This window comes from Equus caballus, chromosome 10, assembly GCF_041296265.1.
Source record: "Equus caballus isolate H_3958 breed thoroughbred chromosome 10, TB-T2T, whole genome shotgun sequence".
Taxonomy (NCBI): Eukaryota; Metazoa; Chordata; class Mammalia; order Perissodactyla; family Equidae; genus Equus; species Equus caballus.
In genome coordinates, this window is record NC_091693.1 from 10,222,904 (window position 1) to 10,238,451 (window position 15,548).

Below are 15,548 nucleotides of genomic sequence, written 5' to 3' on the forward strand. Positions count from 1 at the left end.
GACGCAGCGCGACGGCGGCGGCGGCGGCGGTGGTCGGTGCGGGAGGAGGGAGGGGAGCTCGCGGGCCGGAGAGGGGGCGACGGCGGCGGCGGGGGCCCGAGGAGGCCCGGGCGGCGGCAGCGGCGGCGGCCGAGGCGGTGAGTGGCGGGCAGGGCCGGGCGGCCGCGGGGTGGCGGGCGGGGCGCGCGGGGCTCCCCTCGGGGCGCCCCAGGCCGCGCGGCGGCCCCGCCCCCTCAGGGACCCCTCGGGGACCCCGGCCCTCGCGGGGCGCCCGCAGCCCGGCCCGGGGCTCCCGCAGGCCGCTCGGAAGCGGGCCTCCGCAGCCCGGGGACGCGCAGGGCCCGGCCGGGCCGCCCCCGGGATCCCCCAGGGCCCCCCAGGCGCCTACGGGAGGACATGCCGCGGCTCCCCACGTCCCCCCGAGCCCCCGGCCGCTCCTGCGACCCGGGAGATCCCCCCCTCCGCCCCCAGGCCTCCCCGGGGCCCGTCCTGTGGCCCCGGGATCGCCTCCAAGACCCCTCGGCCCCCCCAGCCCGTCCCCCGCCCCTGTCCGCGGATGTCGCCCCAGCCCCTCCCCGGCCCGCGCCCCCCACCCCCCGCGGAGGCGCCCTGAAAGCCCCCCCGGGCGCTGCATTCCAGAATGCTCCCCCGGAGCCCCGCTTCGCCTGTCCTGACCGGCTCCCCGGCTTCCCTCGCACGCATCCCAGGAATTTTCCCGCCCACCGCCCCTGAGCCCTGAGGTGGCCTCGGAGCCCCGGCCCGCGGCCCGGGACGCCTTCCGCCGAGGCTCCAGAAGGGCTGGGTCCAGACAGGCGCCTGGAACCCCCCCGCCGGCCCGCAGCCCCCGCCCCGCCTCGGGGGTCGTCCCTCTGGACGCTTCCACGGGGCCCAGGACCGCTCCCCAAGACCCCCCCTCGTGGCCCCGAAGCTCAGCGCCCGCAATGCCCTGGAGACCCCCTCCCAGGCCCCCAGTGCCCCCCGAGACCCCGTGTCTTCTCCCGAAAATCGCCTCCGGAGCTCCCCAGGCCTCTCCCAGCGTCGCCTCTGTGCCCCCGGACCCTCCCCGGCGCCGCACCCAGGCCCGCGGGTCCCCTCAGGGCTCCACAGGTCCCCGGCTCAGGTGTTCCGGAACTGCCCTGAGGCCACCCTTCCAGATGCTCCTCCGAGTCTGCGCGGGCTGCCACCCTGACCCCCTTCCTGGCCTGCCCAGGTGTGCTTTCCAGACCCCCTGCGTCTCCTTGGGGACCCCTTCAGGCCACCCCCAGGGCCATGGGCCCCACCCAGAGGTCCCCTGCCTTACAGAGGCGCTCCCGGGCCCTCCAGAGCCATCCGGGAGACCCCACCCTGCCCCGGCTTCCCTCACACAGCTCCGAGCTGCTGCCCAGAATTCTGTGGAAGGACCGTCCACTCTCGCCTGCCCGCGTTCCCCTCTGAAGACCCCCCCTCCTCACGTGCTCTTTGTATTATTTACACGTGTGTGTGGGGAAGGTCTCCCTGCGCGCACTGTGTGGGTCTTCCCTGGCTTTGTGTGTGGGTCGCCACCACCACACGGCTGCTGAGTGGTGTAGGTCTGCGCCCGGGCTCTGAACCTGCCAACTTGGGCCGCCAGAGCGCAGGGCAGAGCTTTGACGGCTCGCCACAGGGCGGCCCCTCACAGCCGGCTCTGAAGACCTGGCTCAGAGGCCTGTCCTTCTCCGAGCGCCCTGAGGAGTCATTCCTCATGGCCTCTGTCCTCCCGCTCCAGTATGTCCAGGATCCCTCAGAAGCCCGAGGCTCCCTGCAGAGGCCCTTAGAGAAGCTTCTGGAAGGTTGCCCTGCATCAGCAGCCCCAGCCCCTGCCGTCCTGAGACGACTTCAGAGCTCTCCCTCCAGGCTCCTCTGACAGCTTCAGCAAACTGCTCAGGAGCCTGTCGGGTTCTCCCCGATTGGAGCCCTGCTTTGCAGCCTCACCTCCTCCTTTCTCTTTCCTCGGAAGTCAACTTGGAGACCCTTCTCAGATCTGGGCCTCCTTTCCCGGATATTCCTTCAGAGGCCCTGACATCCTCCAGCCTCCCCCCACCAAGAGCCTGCGGGTCGCCTTTTAATGAGAAGATCCTCGGGAGACTCCCTCACCCCTGGAAGTGCGGCCCTCAGACCTTTCTCGCAGACCCTTTCTCTTAGGTTCCATCCCCATAGACCCCTTCTCCCTTCAGAGATGGAAAGATCCTTAATGCCCTCCTCAGAGACCCCCCTCCCCCCGTTTTCCCTTCAGAAGCCCGCCCTTGCCCCTTTGAGGGCCGCCTCGCTAAGAATGCCTTCCCTTACAGCGGTGGCTCTGAAGTGCGGTCCCTGGACCTGCAGCATCAGCATCCCCTGGGAGCTTGTTAGGAATGCAGATTCTTAGGTCCCAGCCCAGACCCACTGAACCAGAAAACCTGGGAGTGGGCTCCGGCAGTGTGTTTTTAGGAACCCTCCCAGCGACTGTGATGCAAGCTCAAGTTTGAAAACCAGTGTCTGGGAGGGGTTCCCTTCCCCCTGGAAAGCCCCCTGGAAGATGCTCTGGGCGTGCCTCTGCGCCCTACTGCCCACCCCCATCCTCCTGGGAGTCCCCTTTGTGAGATACCCACCTTTCAGAAGGACTCTCTATCCTCCTTGAAAGGCTCCTGGCTTCTCCACAAGGTTCCCCCAGGCTCTGAGAAGTTACTTTGGGTTCTGCCTTTGAATGGTCCCCTTTCAGATCTTTGTCAGCACTTTGTTTTCCTGGCATCCCCTCCCCCCCCCCCCCACACCATACCCCAAATTGCTACCTCAGTGAACATGCTGAACGCGCATGTTCGTCTCTTCTCAAGTGTCCCACTTCACAAAGGTCCCCTCCCCATAAGGCACTCTCGTCTTCTCATTCTCTGTGTCTTGCCGCCCAGAGCCCTCCGTTGTATGTCTCAGAGCACCTCTCACCTTCTTTTGTAGCTTTTCATGTACTTGCCCACTCACCTTCACTGGGCCAGGAATTAGGAAAGTGCTGGGAGGTGTCTTACTCTTCTCTGAATCCCACGAGGTGGGGTCTGCCCTCTGTAAACTTTTGGAAATTGTTGGAGAATGGGCAGGTCTTCCATCTTCATTTGGCCAGAAATCTCTCAGTTCCTCCGATCTCTCTCCCCATTCAGGTTCAACACAGGTTCCCTGCCCCTTCCTGTCCTCTCACCTCTTTTCTTCTCTCTACCTATCCCCTTTCCCCTCTCCTCCTAGGAGAGGCTGGCTGCCCCACCTGCTCCTGTCTGTGGGGCTTTTCTTTGTGCCATCTCCTGATTCTGAGCCACCCCAGGTCCTATTCCTGGTGCCCTGCCTCGCTGCATCCTGGTTGGCTTCTCAGCCCCCCTCAGCCTTCATAAGTCTGGGGCCTCTCAGCTTTACAGGGTTCTCAACTTTGTCCAAGGGATTCTTTCTCTCTAGGGTTGGGAAAAGGAAACAGATGACAGGATAGACACTGGGGCCTGCCTTCAGGGGGCTCACCGTATAGTAGGGGAGCTGGGCAGGTGCACGGGGCAGGACGTGAGGGGCAGATTATATGCTGTGGGAATTTGGCAGTGAGAGAAGGAGCTGTTTATCTGGAAAGACTTCATGGGAAAGGTGGATATTTGGGCTCGGTAGTGGTCCACAGGAGTTGGGCAGTGGTGAGGAGCCTTCCAGGAGGAAGTAACCGCTTTTGCACTGGGTCAAAGACAAGAAAACCTCATCTCTCACCCATGGCCTCCCTTCATCTAAAGAACAGGGATGAAAGAAAATAGAGCTGTTCCATCTGGCACCAAAGTGCCAGCTGCACTTTAGAGACCCGTCGAGTAATAATAATAATGACTACTGTTTATTGAGTGATTATTATCTGCCAGTCACTGTTTAAGTGCTTCATCTGTATTGTCTCATCTCATGTTCACAGGAACCCTATGAGGTAGGTAAACTATGATTATCCTCAGTTTATAAATGATGAAATGAGGACAGGTGGCACAAATAGAAGGTCTCTGGACCCTGTCCATCCCAAGATGATTGTACCTTGAGTCAGAGAGTTGGATTTTCTGTTCAGACAGGGTTGAGTGCAATGGAACATTATGGTGTGGTGGTGAAGTATGTAGACTCTGGGGCCAGGCGGGATTTTTACCCCATGTTGTCACTTACCAGTTTTGTGACCTAGGACAAGTTGCTTTGCTTCTCTCATCTTCAGTATCCACAGCTAAAAAATGAAGGTAATAATGATATCCTACACCATAGAATTATTATAAGGATGAAATAAGTTAATATGTGTGAAATACCTGGAACAATACAATGCCCTGCACTTAAGTGGTCAGTGTTAGCCAAAAAAAGAAAAAGCTCATATCACCCAGGACTCTAAGGATATAAGTGACAGAACCTTAGTTCATTCTGGTTTAATCAAAAAAAGAATTAATTGGCTGATGTTACTGAAAAGTCCAAAGCTAGGTGGCTTCAGACCTAGCCGCATTGAGGACATGAAACAGTCTTCTCAGTGATCTCCCTCCATTCCTCCAGTGAGTTAGCTTTACCTTCAACAAGTTTCTGCTTTGCGACGTCAAAGATGGCCCTCAGCCACCCCAGGCTTAAATCATATTTCCTTAGCCGCTTCAGTGGAAAGAGAACTCCTTCTTGAGAGCCTCAGTTTGAAAACAGTTTCTTGCCTGAATAAATGTGAGATGATGGCAAAAGATCCTTAGACACGTTCTGGGTTCTGTACCCTGGAACTCTTGCTTGCTGTGCCAGATAGTACCATGATTCCACCCCATGACCTTTCTGAGCGTCGATGGGAGTTCCCCTCCCCACTGTCACCCAGCCCCAGTCATTCTCCGTTCTGTGACTGTTTGGATCCAGAGAGAGTTTGTGGCTAGTCTCACCCAACCAGACTTCCCTTTGGGGTCTCACTGGGAGACCCCGGAATGAGATGACTGGCCTGGTTTGGTGGTGGCCTCAGGATAGTGGAATCCAGGAGTACTGGTATTCAGTCCACTGCCTCGGCTTGGGGTTTCCAAGGCTCAGAACTTGGGAAGAAGGTTACGTAGATTACTGTGAGTAGAGTTTTGTTTTTTTAGTGTAATCTGTTGAATAGAGTCTGGTTGAGGGTGAGTTACAGAATAGCAGTGTATAGAGTATGCAAGCTGCAAGTGTCTCCAGCGATTAAACAATTTCTGGAGGTACTTTTCTAGGTACTAGAGAGAGAGCAGTGAATGAAACAGTCACGGTCTTGGAACTCAGGAGCTTATATTCTGATGGAGGAAATATAAACAAACAAATCAGATAGTGATATGTGCGATGAAGGAATTGAGACATAGTGTGAAGGAGAGGGTGGGGGAGGCCACTGTTCACAGGGTGGTCAGAATTGCCCTCTGAGGAGGTGGCACTTGAGCCTGATAAGCCGACCGATGAGAAGGCACCAGTTGTGGGAAGATCTGGGACTGGGGCGTTCTGCTCTAAGCATCGTTGTATGTGGGGAAGGACTGCTGCGAGCGGGGGCAGTTTTTACAGGTAGTTTTGAGGGGCTGCTGTGTGCCAGGTGCTGTGCTAGCAATTGAAAACGTGGCAGTGAATAATACAGCTGCAGTCTTGTCTTCCCGCGTGGATCTTACAGTCTAGGTGATTCTGGAAGAGCTGGAGCCTTTGAAGAGACACCTTTTGACGATGACATCAGGCCAAAGGTTCTTTCTTACTGGGGAAATGAGGAAGATTGGGACATACTTGAACCCAGATCTGATCGATGAGAAAGAACCAGCCATGTGATGATCTGGGCAAGAGCGTTTCAGGTGGAGGGGTCAGCAGGTGCAAAAGCCCTGAGGTATGTTCAAGGAACAACAAGGAGACCAGTGTGGCTAGAGCGTAAGTGAGGGAGACGGGGCAGGGGGTTGGAGAAGGTGACAGAGGCCAGATCATGTAGGGCCTTGTGGGCCGTGGTAAGGAGTTTACATTTTCACTTACGAGGACTGGGAAGCTGTTACAGGGTTTTTAAAGCAAGACAGTGACATGATCTGGTTTTTTGGTTTGTTTTTTTATTTGTTTGTTTTAGAAAGTTCGCTGGTTTCTGCAAAGAAAATGGGCAAGAATGAAAGCAGGAGGCAAGTTAGGAGGAAATACATTTGTCCGGATGAGAAAGGATGGTGACTTGAATATGGCGGTGGTAGTCAAAATGGAGAGAAGCAGATATATTTTGGGTAGAGAGAAAACAACTTGATGATGGAATTAGAGAGGAATCCAGGGTGATGACAATAGCTAAGACCTGTGTGAGAATATTTATGTCTCACAACTCTCTAAGAATAGGTACTATTATGAAACCCATTTTACAGATGAGAAAACAGGCACAGCAAGGTGAAATCGCTCTTCTAAAAAATTAGGCGGGTAGTAAGTGGTAGGGTTCTGTTTCGAACCCAGGCAGTCTGGTCCCAGAGCCACTTGAGTTTTGGGAGAGAAAAAGGAGGGCATGTTTAGCTGAATTAAGAAATAAGGATTGTCAAGACCAGATGACTAGATCTTATGGAAGAGAAAGGAGTCAAAGATGACTTAAGAAATTCTGAGTTGTCCACAGAGAGGTGATAGTTGAATCTGCAGGAGTTGATTACAATTCCAAGTGAGATGATACGAGTATAAAGAAGGGAAAGAGAGCCAAAGATAGAGTTTTAGAGGGGAGGGGCAGTACATTTAGGTGTGGGAGGAGGGAAAGACAGAGCAGATAGAGTGGCGGGAGGGGGAACACCAGCTTCCTCTCCTCAGGGTTTCCCAGAGCTCCCCAGGCTGTGCTGCTCTTCCAGGAGGCCCTGCCTGGCTTCTCCCCTCCTCTCCCTCCGTTCCCCAGGACAGTTCATACAAACGCTTATTCTTGTCTGGGCCAATAGCATACATATTTTGTGTACATTTCGTGTTCAGGAGTTTCTGAAAATAATAGTTGGTTTTTACAAGAGCAAAGTTGGGCTCTCGGCATCTGACATTCTCCTGTTCTCAGGTCAGGATAGTGAGTTACCCTTAGGCAACTAAGGTTCATGAAGTATGAGTTCCTCAAAAGTCTAGGTGGGTGCTGTAGAAGGGTGAAGAATGGGTGGGAAGGCTGACCCCTTTATTTCTCCAGAGATGTTGGCATTGGAGGGTGTACCTTTAACCCAACTTTCTAGGCAGTGTAAGGGAGCTTATAGGAGGCCGTAACACTATTCTCAGGAACAAGCAAGAGCTCTAAAGCCAGACTGGCCTTGAACACCTCAGCTGTGTCCTATGAACCTCTCAGCTAAGTGACTTAACCTTCTCTGCCTCAGTTTCTCCATCTGTAAAAGGAGGATAATATTATATATGTATATATGAGATGGATATAGAATATAGGAATATAATTTTTAGGATCAAATGAGCTCATCCACGGAAAGCTGTTAGCACAGGACCTGGTGCATGACACTTAATATATGATATATGAAGACATGCTGAGCATCATGCTGGGTATTTTTATATACCTTGTTTCATTTCGTTCTTAAAACAAGCTTTACTAAAGAAGAAACTGAGGTACTTGTCAAAGGTCAACACAGCAAATAAGTATCAGCAGGAGAGCCCGGGTTGCAGCGGGGTCTGACCGACTCCACAGTGCTGCTCAGAGGAGGAGAGCTGAGCTCCAGGGGTGCCTCCTGTCTCGGCGCCGCTTCTCAGTTTGCATCTAAGGACAGAGCCTAGTGGGCAGTTTTTCCTGGCACCTCAGCCAATTTTTGGCTCCATTTGCCACCTCCAAGGTTGGTAGATGCTTCCCAAGAAGGTTGCTGGTCCCAACCAAATGTGGCAGCAGTATGTTAGGCTGTTTGAGAGACTTTTGCAATAGGGGTTCCCCTCTAGTGTCTTTCCTCAAAGGCATGGGGGCCTTTTGGGTCACATGAGGACAGAGACCAGAGCAATGGTGAACTCCGTTTTGTATGGGAGCAGTCATGGCTCTTCAAGTTGTAGAAACCCAACTCGAACTGGCCTCAGCCAAAAGGGAATTGATTGGTTCAAGTAACTGAGAAGTTTAGGGCGGGAAGGGTGCGGTGGAGGGGCTTTAGGCTGACTGGATCCAGGTCTTCAAATGATGTGGACACGTCTGCATTTTTTCCCTACGTCTCTTGACTCTGCTGTCATCTGTGTTAGCTTCATTCTGAGGCAGGTTCTCACACTGTGAGGTAGCAGGAGTGGCACCCAGTAGCATCAGATCTTGGATAATCTGAGCAACCCTACCCGAGAACTTCTTTCCCCCAGTAGTTCCAGCAAAAGTCCACTGAGGGCTTTCCTTGGCCAGGCTTCACTCCATATCTACTCCTGGAGCCAAGGGAGACAGTTAGTTCTCCAAAGGGAACTCGGGGCTGGCCCAGAAGATGGGAATGGATGTTTGGGAGGCAGATCCACCAGGATGCATCACCGCAGTATGCTACCACAGTACGATGCCTTGGATAGTCAGTGCTGGGGCCTCTTCCCTGACCGATCGCACCAAGCCAGCTCTTCCTTTCTCACTGTTGCCAAGCACCCAGGAGAGGCGGTAGCTGGGGGCCTCTGGCCCTTCCATGGAAGCAGGCCATCCAGTCCTCCTCTCCAGTCACCATCAAGACTAAACACCCAGCATCCTTCTCCTGCCCAGAAGACATAGGAATCCTTCTCTTAGGGATTTTTTTGGTTTTTTTCTTTTTTGTGGTGAGGAAGATTGGCCCTGAGCTAACATCTGTGCCAGTCTTCCTCTATTTTGTATGTGGGATGCCGCCACAGCCTGGCTTAATGAACAGTATGTAGGTCCATGCCCAGGATCCAAACCCACGAACCCCAGGCCGTCCACCACTGGGCCAGCCCCTGGGGATGATTTTTTAACAGTGCACTCTTAAAAGTGACTATTTGTTTCCCTGGTTCCCCCAGTGTTTACTGAGGGCTGTCCAAGCCATCTTCAGACACTAGGTCCTCTCTAACGGTCGTGTTCCCTGAGCAGTGGGGTGGCTTGGAGGTGTAAACCAGAGAGGCCCAAGGGAGGGATAGTTTGCAGACTTCTGATCTTTTCTCAGTTTGTGTCCATCTGGTCCAAGGACCACAGGCCGCAGGCTTTGTTTGTTCTGTATAGTACTTTTTTGTTGCTCTTTTAATGTGAATTAGTTTCCACCATTTAAAAATAAGGGAATTTTATTTAAAAATCTAGATTTCTGGCTCTACTTAAAAAAAAATCTAAGACCTAACAGCACCGGCCCCACATTCCTACATGGCGGGAGTTGATTAGAGCTAAACGGTGAGTTCTCCTTTTAAACAGGGGATGTGCTTTCCAACTCACCATAGTCTTCACCAGCCTGCTTTGTTCCCACCTGGCCCTGTAAGCGTCATGTTTGAGACCCTGCTCTGTTCCAAGGCTACACTTCGAGCGTTGGGCTTGGGGGAAGAAGCTGAATTGATGTTTAGTCAGCAGCTTATTTGGGGGGCACCACGCTGTTGCTTAGGAAAAGTAACAACTTGGTAAAAGTTTATGAGACAGAGTGCGCACCGCTTTGGTCTGTTTTTGGGTTTGGTCATCTTTTTGCTGTAAATGCTGTTGGCATATCAAACCTCTGGACACAAACGCTCCCTCTGAAATAGCAACATGCCCTTTCTCTCTGATGAGTTGCCACCCCGTGAAGGAATCCCTCCCACTCCCGAGGGATGTTCATCCAGCCTCTGCTTGACCACTTCCAGCGGCCAGGGAGCTTATTACCTCCTCACTCGGCAGCCAGTTCCATTCTTGGACAAATACGTTATTTTAAAATTCTTCCTTATGTTAAGGCAGCTGCTGTCTCCTTGGGGCTGAAAGCCGCAAAATGTTGGAGCTGGGAAGGGAAACTGGTTTTTTCAGGCACGTGAGCTACCACTCATCCATCCTGCATCCAGGGCAAACACTGATAGTCAACCACAGTACTCTTCCTCACTGAGCCAGAAAGTAGAATACAGCCTTAAAATTTTTTAAAAATTAAAGACTTTTTAAAAAATTACAGAAGTAATATGTGTTCACTTGCCACTAGTGAAAAAGTACAAAGTTATATAAAGAAAGCGTTAATAATTCCTCTTTTCTCCAAGGTAGCCAGTATGAACAGCTTAGGGTGTATCCTACACGTTTCTCTATACACATACATATATAGATACTCATATATGAGATATATAAGGGTTCTTGTTTATGGCTTTTTTTCTTTTTACAAAAATGGCATCGTATTGTACCTATTACTGTGCAGCTGTGGACATCCCTCCAGGTCGGTAAAGATCAAACACTAGATATAGATTTTTTTTTTATATTCTGCTGTCAAGATCAAGCATGTTTTTAACAGCTGCATAATATCCCATTGTATGAGGTGTGCCGCAATTTGTTAATCATTCCCCATTGATGGATATTCCCCTTGCTTCATTTCTTCAGGATCCTCCTTACCACAGTGCTCCAGGCAGCCAGTACCAATCGATTGGAGTTAGCCTCTGAGGTACAGCCCGTTTGTCACATCTAAACCAGTCCAGCTCCTTATCTCACACGGCCTAGGGGAGAGAAGCAGACTAGCTCAAAGATCACAGTGAGTCAGTGACTGGGGCAAGACTAGAGCTGCATTTTCTTGACTTCCAGCGTTGCACATATCCCATGTTGCCTCTCACTTAGAGCTGTCAACCCTAGTTCCCCTCTGGAGGAAAAGAACAAATCTGATTCCTCTTTCGTGTGCTCCCGCTTCAGGTACTTGAAGCCAGTTATGTCATTCCTCCCGAGTCTTCTCTTCCCCAGGGGAAATTGCCTCGAAGCTTTCAAATTTTTCTTAGGACAAGGTTTCCAAATCCTTTACCATCCTGTGGGCCATTTCTTCTATTTTCTCCCCTCGGGCTGTAGAAATCCCAAGTGGGGCTTTCATGCTTACCTTCTTTATTCATTCATTCAACAAATTGATACTGGGTGCCTTCTACATGTCGGTCACTGTTCTGGGCACTCAGTGACTGAATAGCTTGCATTTTGGTGGGAAGAGAGAAACAACAAACATAAATAAGATGGTTTCTTGAGGGTGCCAGATTATATAGAAGAGATGAAACAGTGTAATATAATAGAGTGACAGAGCTTCCTTAGATTGGATGGTCAGGGGAGATCTCTCTGAGGAAGTGACATTGAGCTGAGACCTGAGTGATGCATAGGAGCCAGCCATAGAGAAGTCTGGGGGAGGAGGGTTTCGTTGAACCAGAAAGAACTTGGTACAAGATGCTGTTTGAGGTGACCTTAAATCCTCCGTCGGAGCATTTTAAGCCAGGGAGGCAACATTTGATTTCCCTTTTACAAAGGTTTCTGGGAGACCTGTTTACCTTGGAGCATGGTTTCATTTTCCCCACACTTTTCCTTTCTGCTTGTATCCAAAGGGGTTGACATCCAAGCCAGTTCGCTCTGTTCGGGTGGCCCACAGAGGCTCTGCGAGGTGAGTCACAGCCCTCAGCAGGAGCGTGGAAGTTCGGGGAGATGGCAATAGCCCCTGAGACCTGAGCTCAGCAGGTTCAATGGGTCTTTGTATGGAGCTCTCAGTTTTGGCAGCCAGAGGGGGTTGGAGCCAAGTGTGGTTTGGGGACGGAGCCAAGGGCACTGGTCTCAAGAGAGACACAGGAAATGTGAGTGTAGACCTGGACTTCGAGACACTTGAGCAATCAGCTGAAGAATGGACCTGTTGTCTGCCCAGTTGACACAGCTCCTGTGGGTTTTAGCTTGAAATAATGTAGAGTCCATAAGGTCCTTTTAGCAGGTGAACAGTCAGGCTGTTATGCTCTCCAGGGAGGTGGCCAGAGATCAGCAAGGTCAGGGCATGTCCTGAAGGTCACATGTCTGTTTAGTCATGTCACGTGAGGCCAGGTCTCCATTAATTGAGATCTTTTCCCACAGTGTGCACCCTCTCCTATTTCCCATTTCTGCAAAATCTTACCGACTTACTCTCTGCTTTAAATGTACTGCCTTTGGCCACATGACAGCTAGCCCTGAAGGGCACCATCTTCTTAGTCTCTAGGATAGGTTTCTGAGAACCAATCAGGCCTTTCCTCTGGATCTGGAGATTAGAGGGAAAGTTGATTTAGTGTCTGGTGTTGGTTTTATTCTTCTCTCTCAAGCTCAACAGAGTAGGTACCCTGAAAGGAAAGCAGGAAGCCACCTTACCCCCAACTCACAATCACTAGGCCATTTTTAGCCCCTTCATTGTATCTGACCCCCTTACTTCCTTTTCCAGGAGTCTGGAGAGGCGTGGCTGGACCAAGACCTCCCCCAATGTGAGCAAGTTTCCTCCCTCCCCGCCACCCATTGCCGCCACGCCAGGGAACGTCCTCAAGCCCTGGCCTTCAGGGGAGAGGTAACAGGAGCCCGGAGCCGAGACCATGTGACGGCGCTGGCCCTCGCCACCGCCGTCACCCCCACCCTGGCCCCAGGCCCGGCACCATGATGTTCCGAGACCAGGTGGGCATCCTCGCTGGCTGGTTCAAGGGCTGGAATGAGTGTGAGCAGACGGTGGCCCTGCTGTCGCTTCTGAAGCGGGTCACCCGCACCCAGGCCCGCTTCCTGCAGCTCTGCCTGGAGCACTCGCTGGCAGATTGCAATGACATCCACCTGCTGGAGTCGGAGGCCAACAGTGCTGGTGAGTGTTTACCCCAAGAGATGGGAGTACTGCAGGAGGGAGTCCTCGAACCGGAATAGATGTCAGGTGGCTGAGGAGGCCTCCCCAGCCCTGGTGCTAAGAAATGTGGGTTCTAGGCTTGTTTGGTGGGTGGGGAGTCCTTGACCTCCCAAGTCATCATCGTGGGTCTCCTGGGGCTTTGCTGCCAGATATCCTCAGGCATGGAATGGGGGACTCCTGGGGAGTGCGGTACAAACTGGAGACCACCCACAGCAGAAAAGGGGTCACACAGGGTAGCTGAAGGGAAGAGACTAAAGTCATGAGCTATGAACAGGGGTCAGAAGTGAGTGTTAAATCATTTCTCAAGCTCTAGGACATCGGAGCCAGGAGGAAGTTTCAGAACTTTTCCAAAATCACAAGTCATCTCGTACTATTCTTTACCCCCAAGTGCAGGCTGGACTTAAGGCATGAACAGCTTCAAGAGAGTTTTGCATTTAGATATAGTCCGTATTGGTTCCCCAAGCACTCAGTAGAGAGGCACTCTGTCTCATGAGGTTGGTGGTGGCATGGGTGAGCCAGGCTTCTCTAGAACCTCTCCCTAGGGCCCCAGTTGTAGACAGGAGTCAGGCCAGAGAACCATTTCAGGGGCACTGCCGAAGCCTTTCGGGCCTCTGGGCCTCCTCAGGGCTGCCTGGAAAGCTGTTGACCTCGTTGATGGGTGAGAGATGGAGGCCAGAGAAGAGGGCAAGTCGTGCGCACCTGAAAGCTAGCTGGGGAGGGGGTCCAGGGCCTCCGTGTAGAGAGTGTCCAAACTCTTCCCACCTTCTTCATAATAATTGAACCCTTACAACAAGCCCAGTACTGGCTTCACTTGGATAGTGGCTTTGAAAGCAGCTCTAGAGTCACACTGTCTAGGTTTAGATCTCAGTTCTGTCACTTGCCATATAACCAATAACTTAACCTTTCTGAGCCTTGGCTTCCTTCTCTTTAAAATCAAGGTGATAACTATGCTTACCTTCTAGGGTAGTTGTGAGCTCTGAGGACAGTGCCTGGCATGTAGTAAACGATCAATGTCATTTGTTTTTATTGTCAATAACTCATTTGGTCCTCAGAACAACCCAATGAAATAGGCACTGTTGTTATCCCCGTTTGATAGTGAGGAAATCAGCATGGGCTGCTAGGCTTGGGATTTGGGGAGCTCCCTGGCTTCCCTCATCCCCCTGGGCCCGCCTGCCTTAGCAACGATCACCTTTATTTTACCGAGTTTTTAGTACAAGTCGCAGAAGTACCATGGTTGCAGGGGAGAAGGAGTCAGGCCAGGAGTCACACCAGCTTATGTCCCAGTCTGGCAGAGAATGAGCAGCAGGAACCCAGCTGGGCTGCAGCAGGCTCAGAGCTCAGCCACCTCACAGCCCTCCGACCCTCGGCACCAGGGAGGGCTCCCCCCGTGCTAGCCCCAGGGGCGGGGGTTCCGCGATTGTGGTGTGGCTCTGCCCCCAGAGTGGGGGCTCCTCTGCAGCAGGCCAGTGTCTTACGCAGCTTTGTCACCCTTCCCCCCCACCACCTCCCGAGTAGCGGTTGGATGAGCACTGGTGCTCATCTTGGCTGTATATCAGAATCACCAGTTGTGCTGATTGCTGTTTATTAGAGCATTTTTAGTTTTTGCTTTTGTTTTCAAGAGTTGTAGTAGAATCGAACCCTATGAAAGGTGGAAAGTGAGGTCTCCTCCCTTCCGTACTTCCGTGTTCCCAGTTTGTGTCTGTTTTGTGAGATATTCTGTGCATGTGTGAGCACATGTGTGTTCTCCCTCCAGCTGTTCCATTGTTCTGTTTTAATGTGTAGAGCAGAACACTGCATATTAACCAATTTGCTTTTTTACTTAACAATATAACTTGAAGATCCTTCCGTATTCAGCACATACATAAATACCTCATTGTTAATGGCTGCCTGATAGGAAGAACAGGTAACGTTTATAGAGCCCCATGCGTGTATGAAGCAGTGCTTTACCTTTATGAGTCACTTAACCCTCACAACAGCTCTGTTAGGTAGGTCTTATCATTCCCCCATTTTACAGATGAGGAGACTGACGTCTGGAGAGGTTTAGTGACTTGCCCTGGGTCATACAGTGGTCAGAGGTGGAGCTGGAATTTGACGTTAGAGCTCTTGCTCTTGGCCGGTAGGCTCTACCCCGTGGTATATTTGGTCTTAGTCTTATAAACAGTGCTGTATTGAGTACTTTAAGCATCTCTAGGATAAATTCCAGAATTCTGTGGAACTGCTAGTTTGAAATGATGTGCATTTAAAATATTTATTGTCACCACATTGCCCTTGAAAGACATGGTACACTTTATACCAAGAACCTGAGGTGAGGCCCATCCCAAATGGTTTGCATTGGGATGTTGGGGATCATGCCTAGCCAGGGTTGAGAATTGCTGTGGAATGAATTGACTGCTGAATGAATATATGAATGAAGGTCTGTACCCAGTCCCCTGTCAGATGGTGAGAATATAATAAGCTGGATGGAGAGGTAGGGAAAACTTAGAATGAGGGAAGAAAAGGACGGCCATGGTGTATTCCAGAGTCAGCAGAAAGCCTGCCAGGACTAGAGCAAAGGATGGCTGGAGAGAGAAGTGATCACAAAGGTAAATTCTGTAGAGCCTTGAATGCCTCTTTCGTGCTAGACATGGAGGCTCTGAGACTAAGGAGGCCTGTGTCTCCTGTCTTGCTCCCACCCTCAAGTAGAAGAACCCCCAAGCCTTATTTGTGAAGGAGGGATTACTTCCTGGGCTTAAAAGCCTGCCTTGTGTGAGGAACTGTATATCTTCTGTTTCTCCTCCTCTGTTCATGATGGCCTTCCCATTCCCTTGTGTTTCCAAAACTTGTATCACTGTCAAAATCACCTGGTGGGGCAAGAGGTGGCTGTTAAAATCCAGATTCCTGGGCCCACCCAGACCCACTGCATCAGAATCCTGA

At 51.9% G+C, this 15,548-nt stretch overlaps 1 protein-coding gene across 6 annotated transcripts in view; it reads left to right on the forward strand.

The window, feature by feature from the left end:
* SAMD4B (sterile alpha motif domain containing 4B) overlaps positions 1-15,548 on the forward strand; it is a 34,846-nt gene continuing 19,298 nt past the window's right edge. For 2 of the 6 annotated variants that reach the window (XM_023649710.2, XM_023649705.2), the window contains exons 1-4: positions 1-137; positions 10,379-10,439; positions 11,347-11,402; positions 12,195-12,596. In XM_023649710.2, the coding sequence (XP_023505478.2) occupies positions 12,401-12,596 (196 nt within the window). In that variant the 5' untranslated portion in view covers positions 1-137; positions 10,379-10,439; positions 11,347-11,402; positions 12,195-12,400. Of the gene's footprint in view, positions 138-10,378; positions 10,440-10,505; positions 10,527-11,346; positions 11,403-12,194; positions 12,597-15,548 lie in introns of those variants that run through there. The other 4 variants (XM_070224398.1, XM_023649709.2, XM_023649707.2 and 1 more) reach the window with 3 other exon arrangements.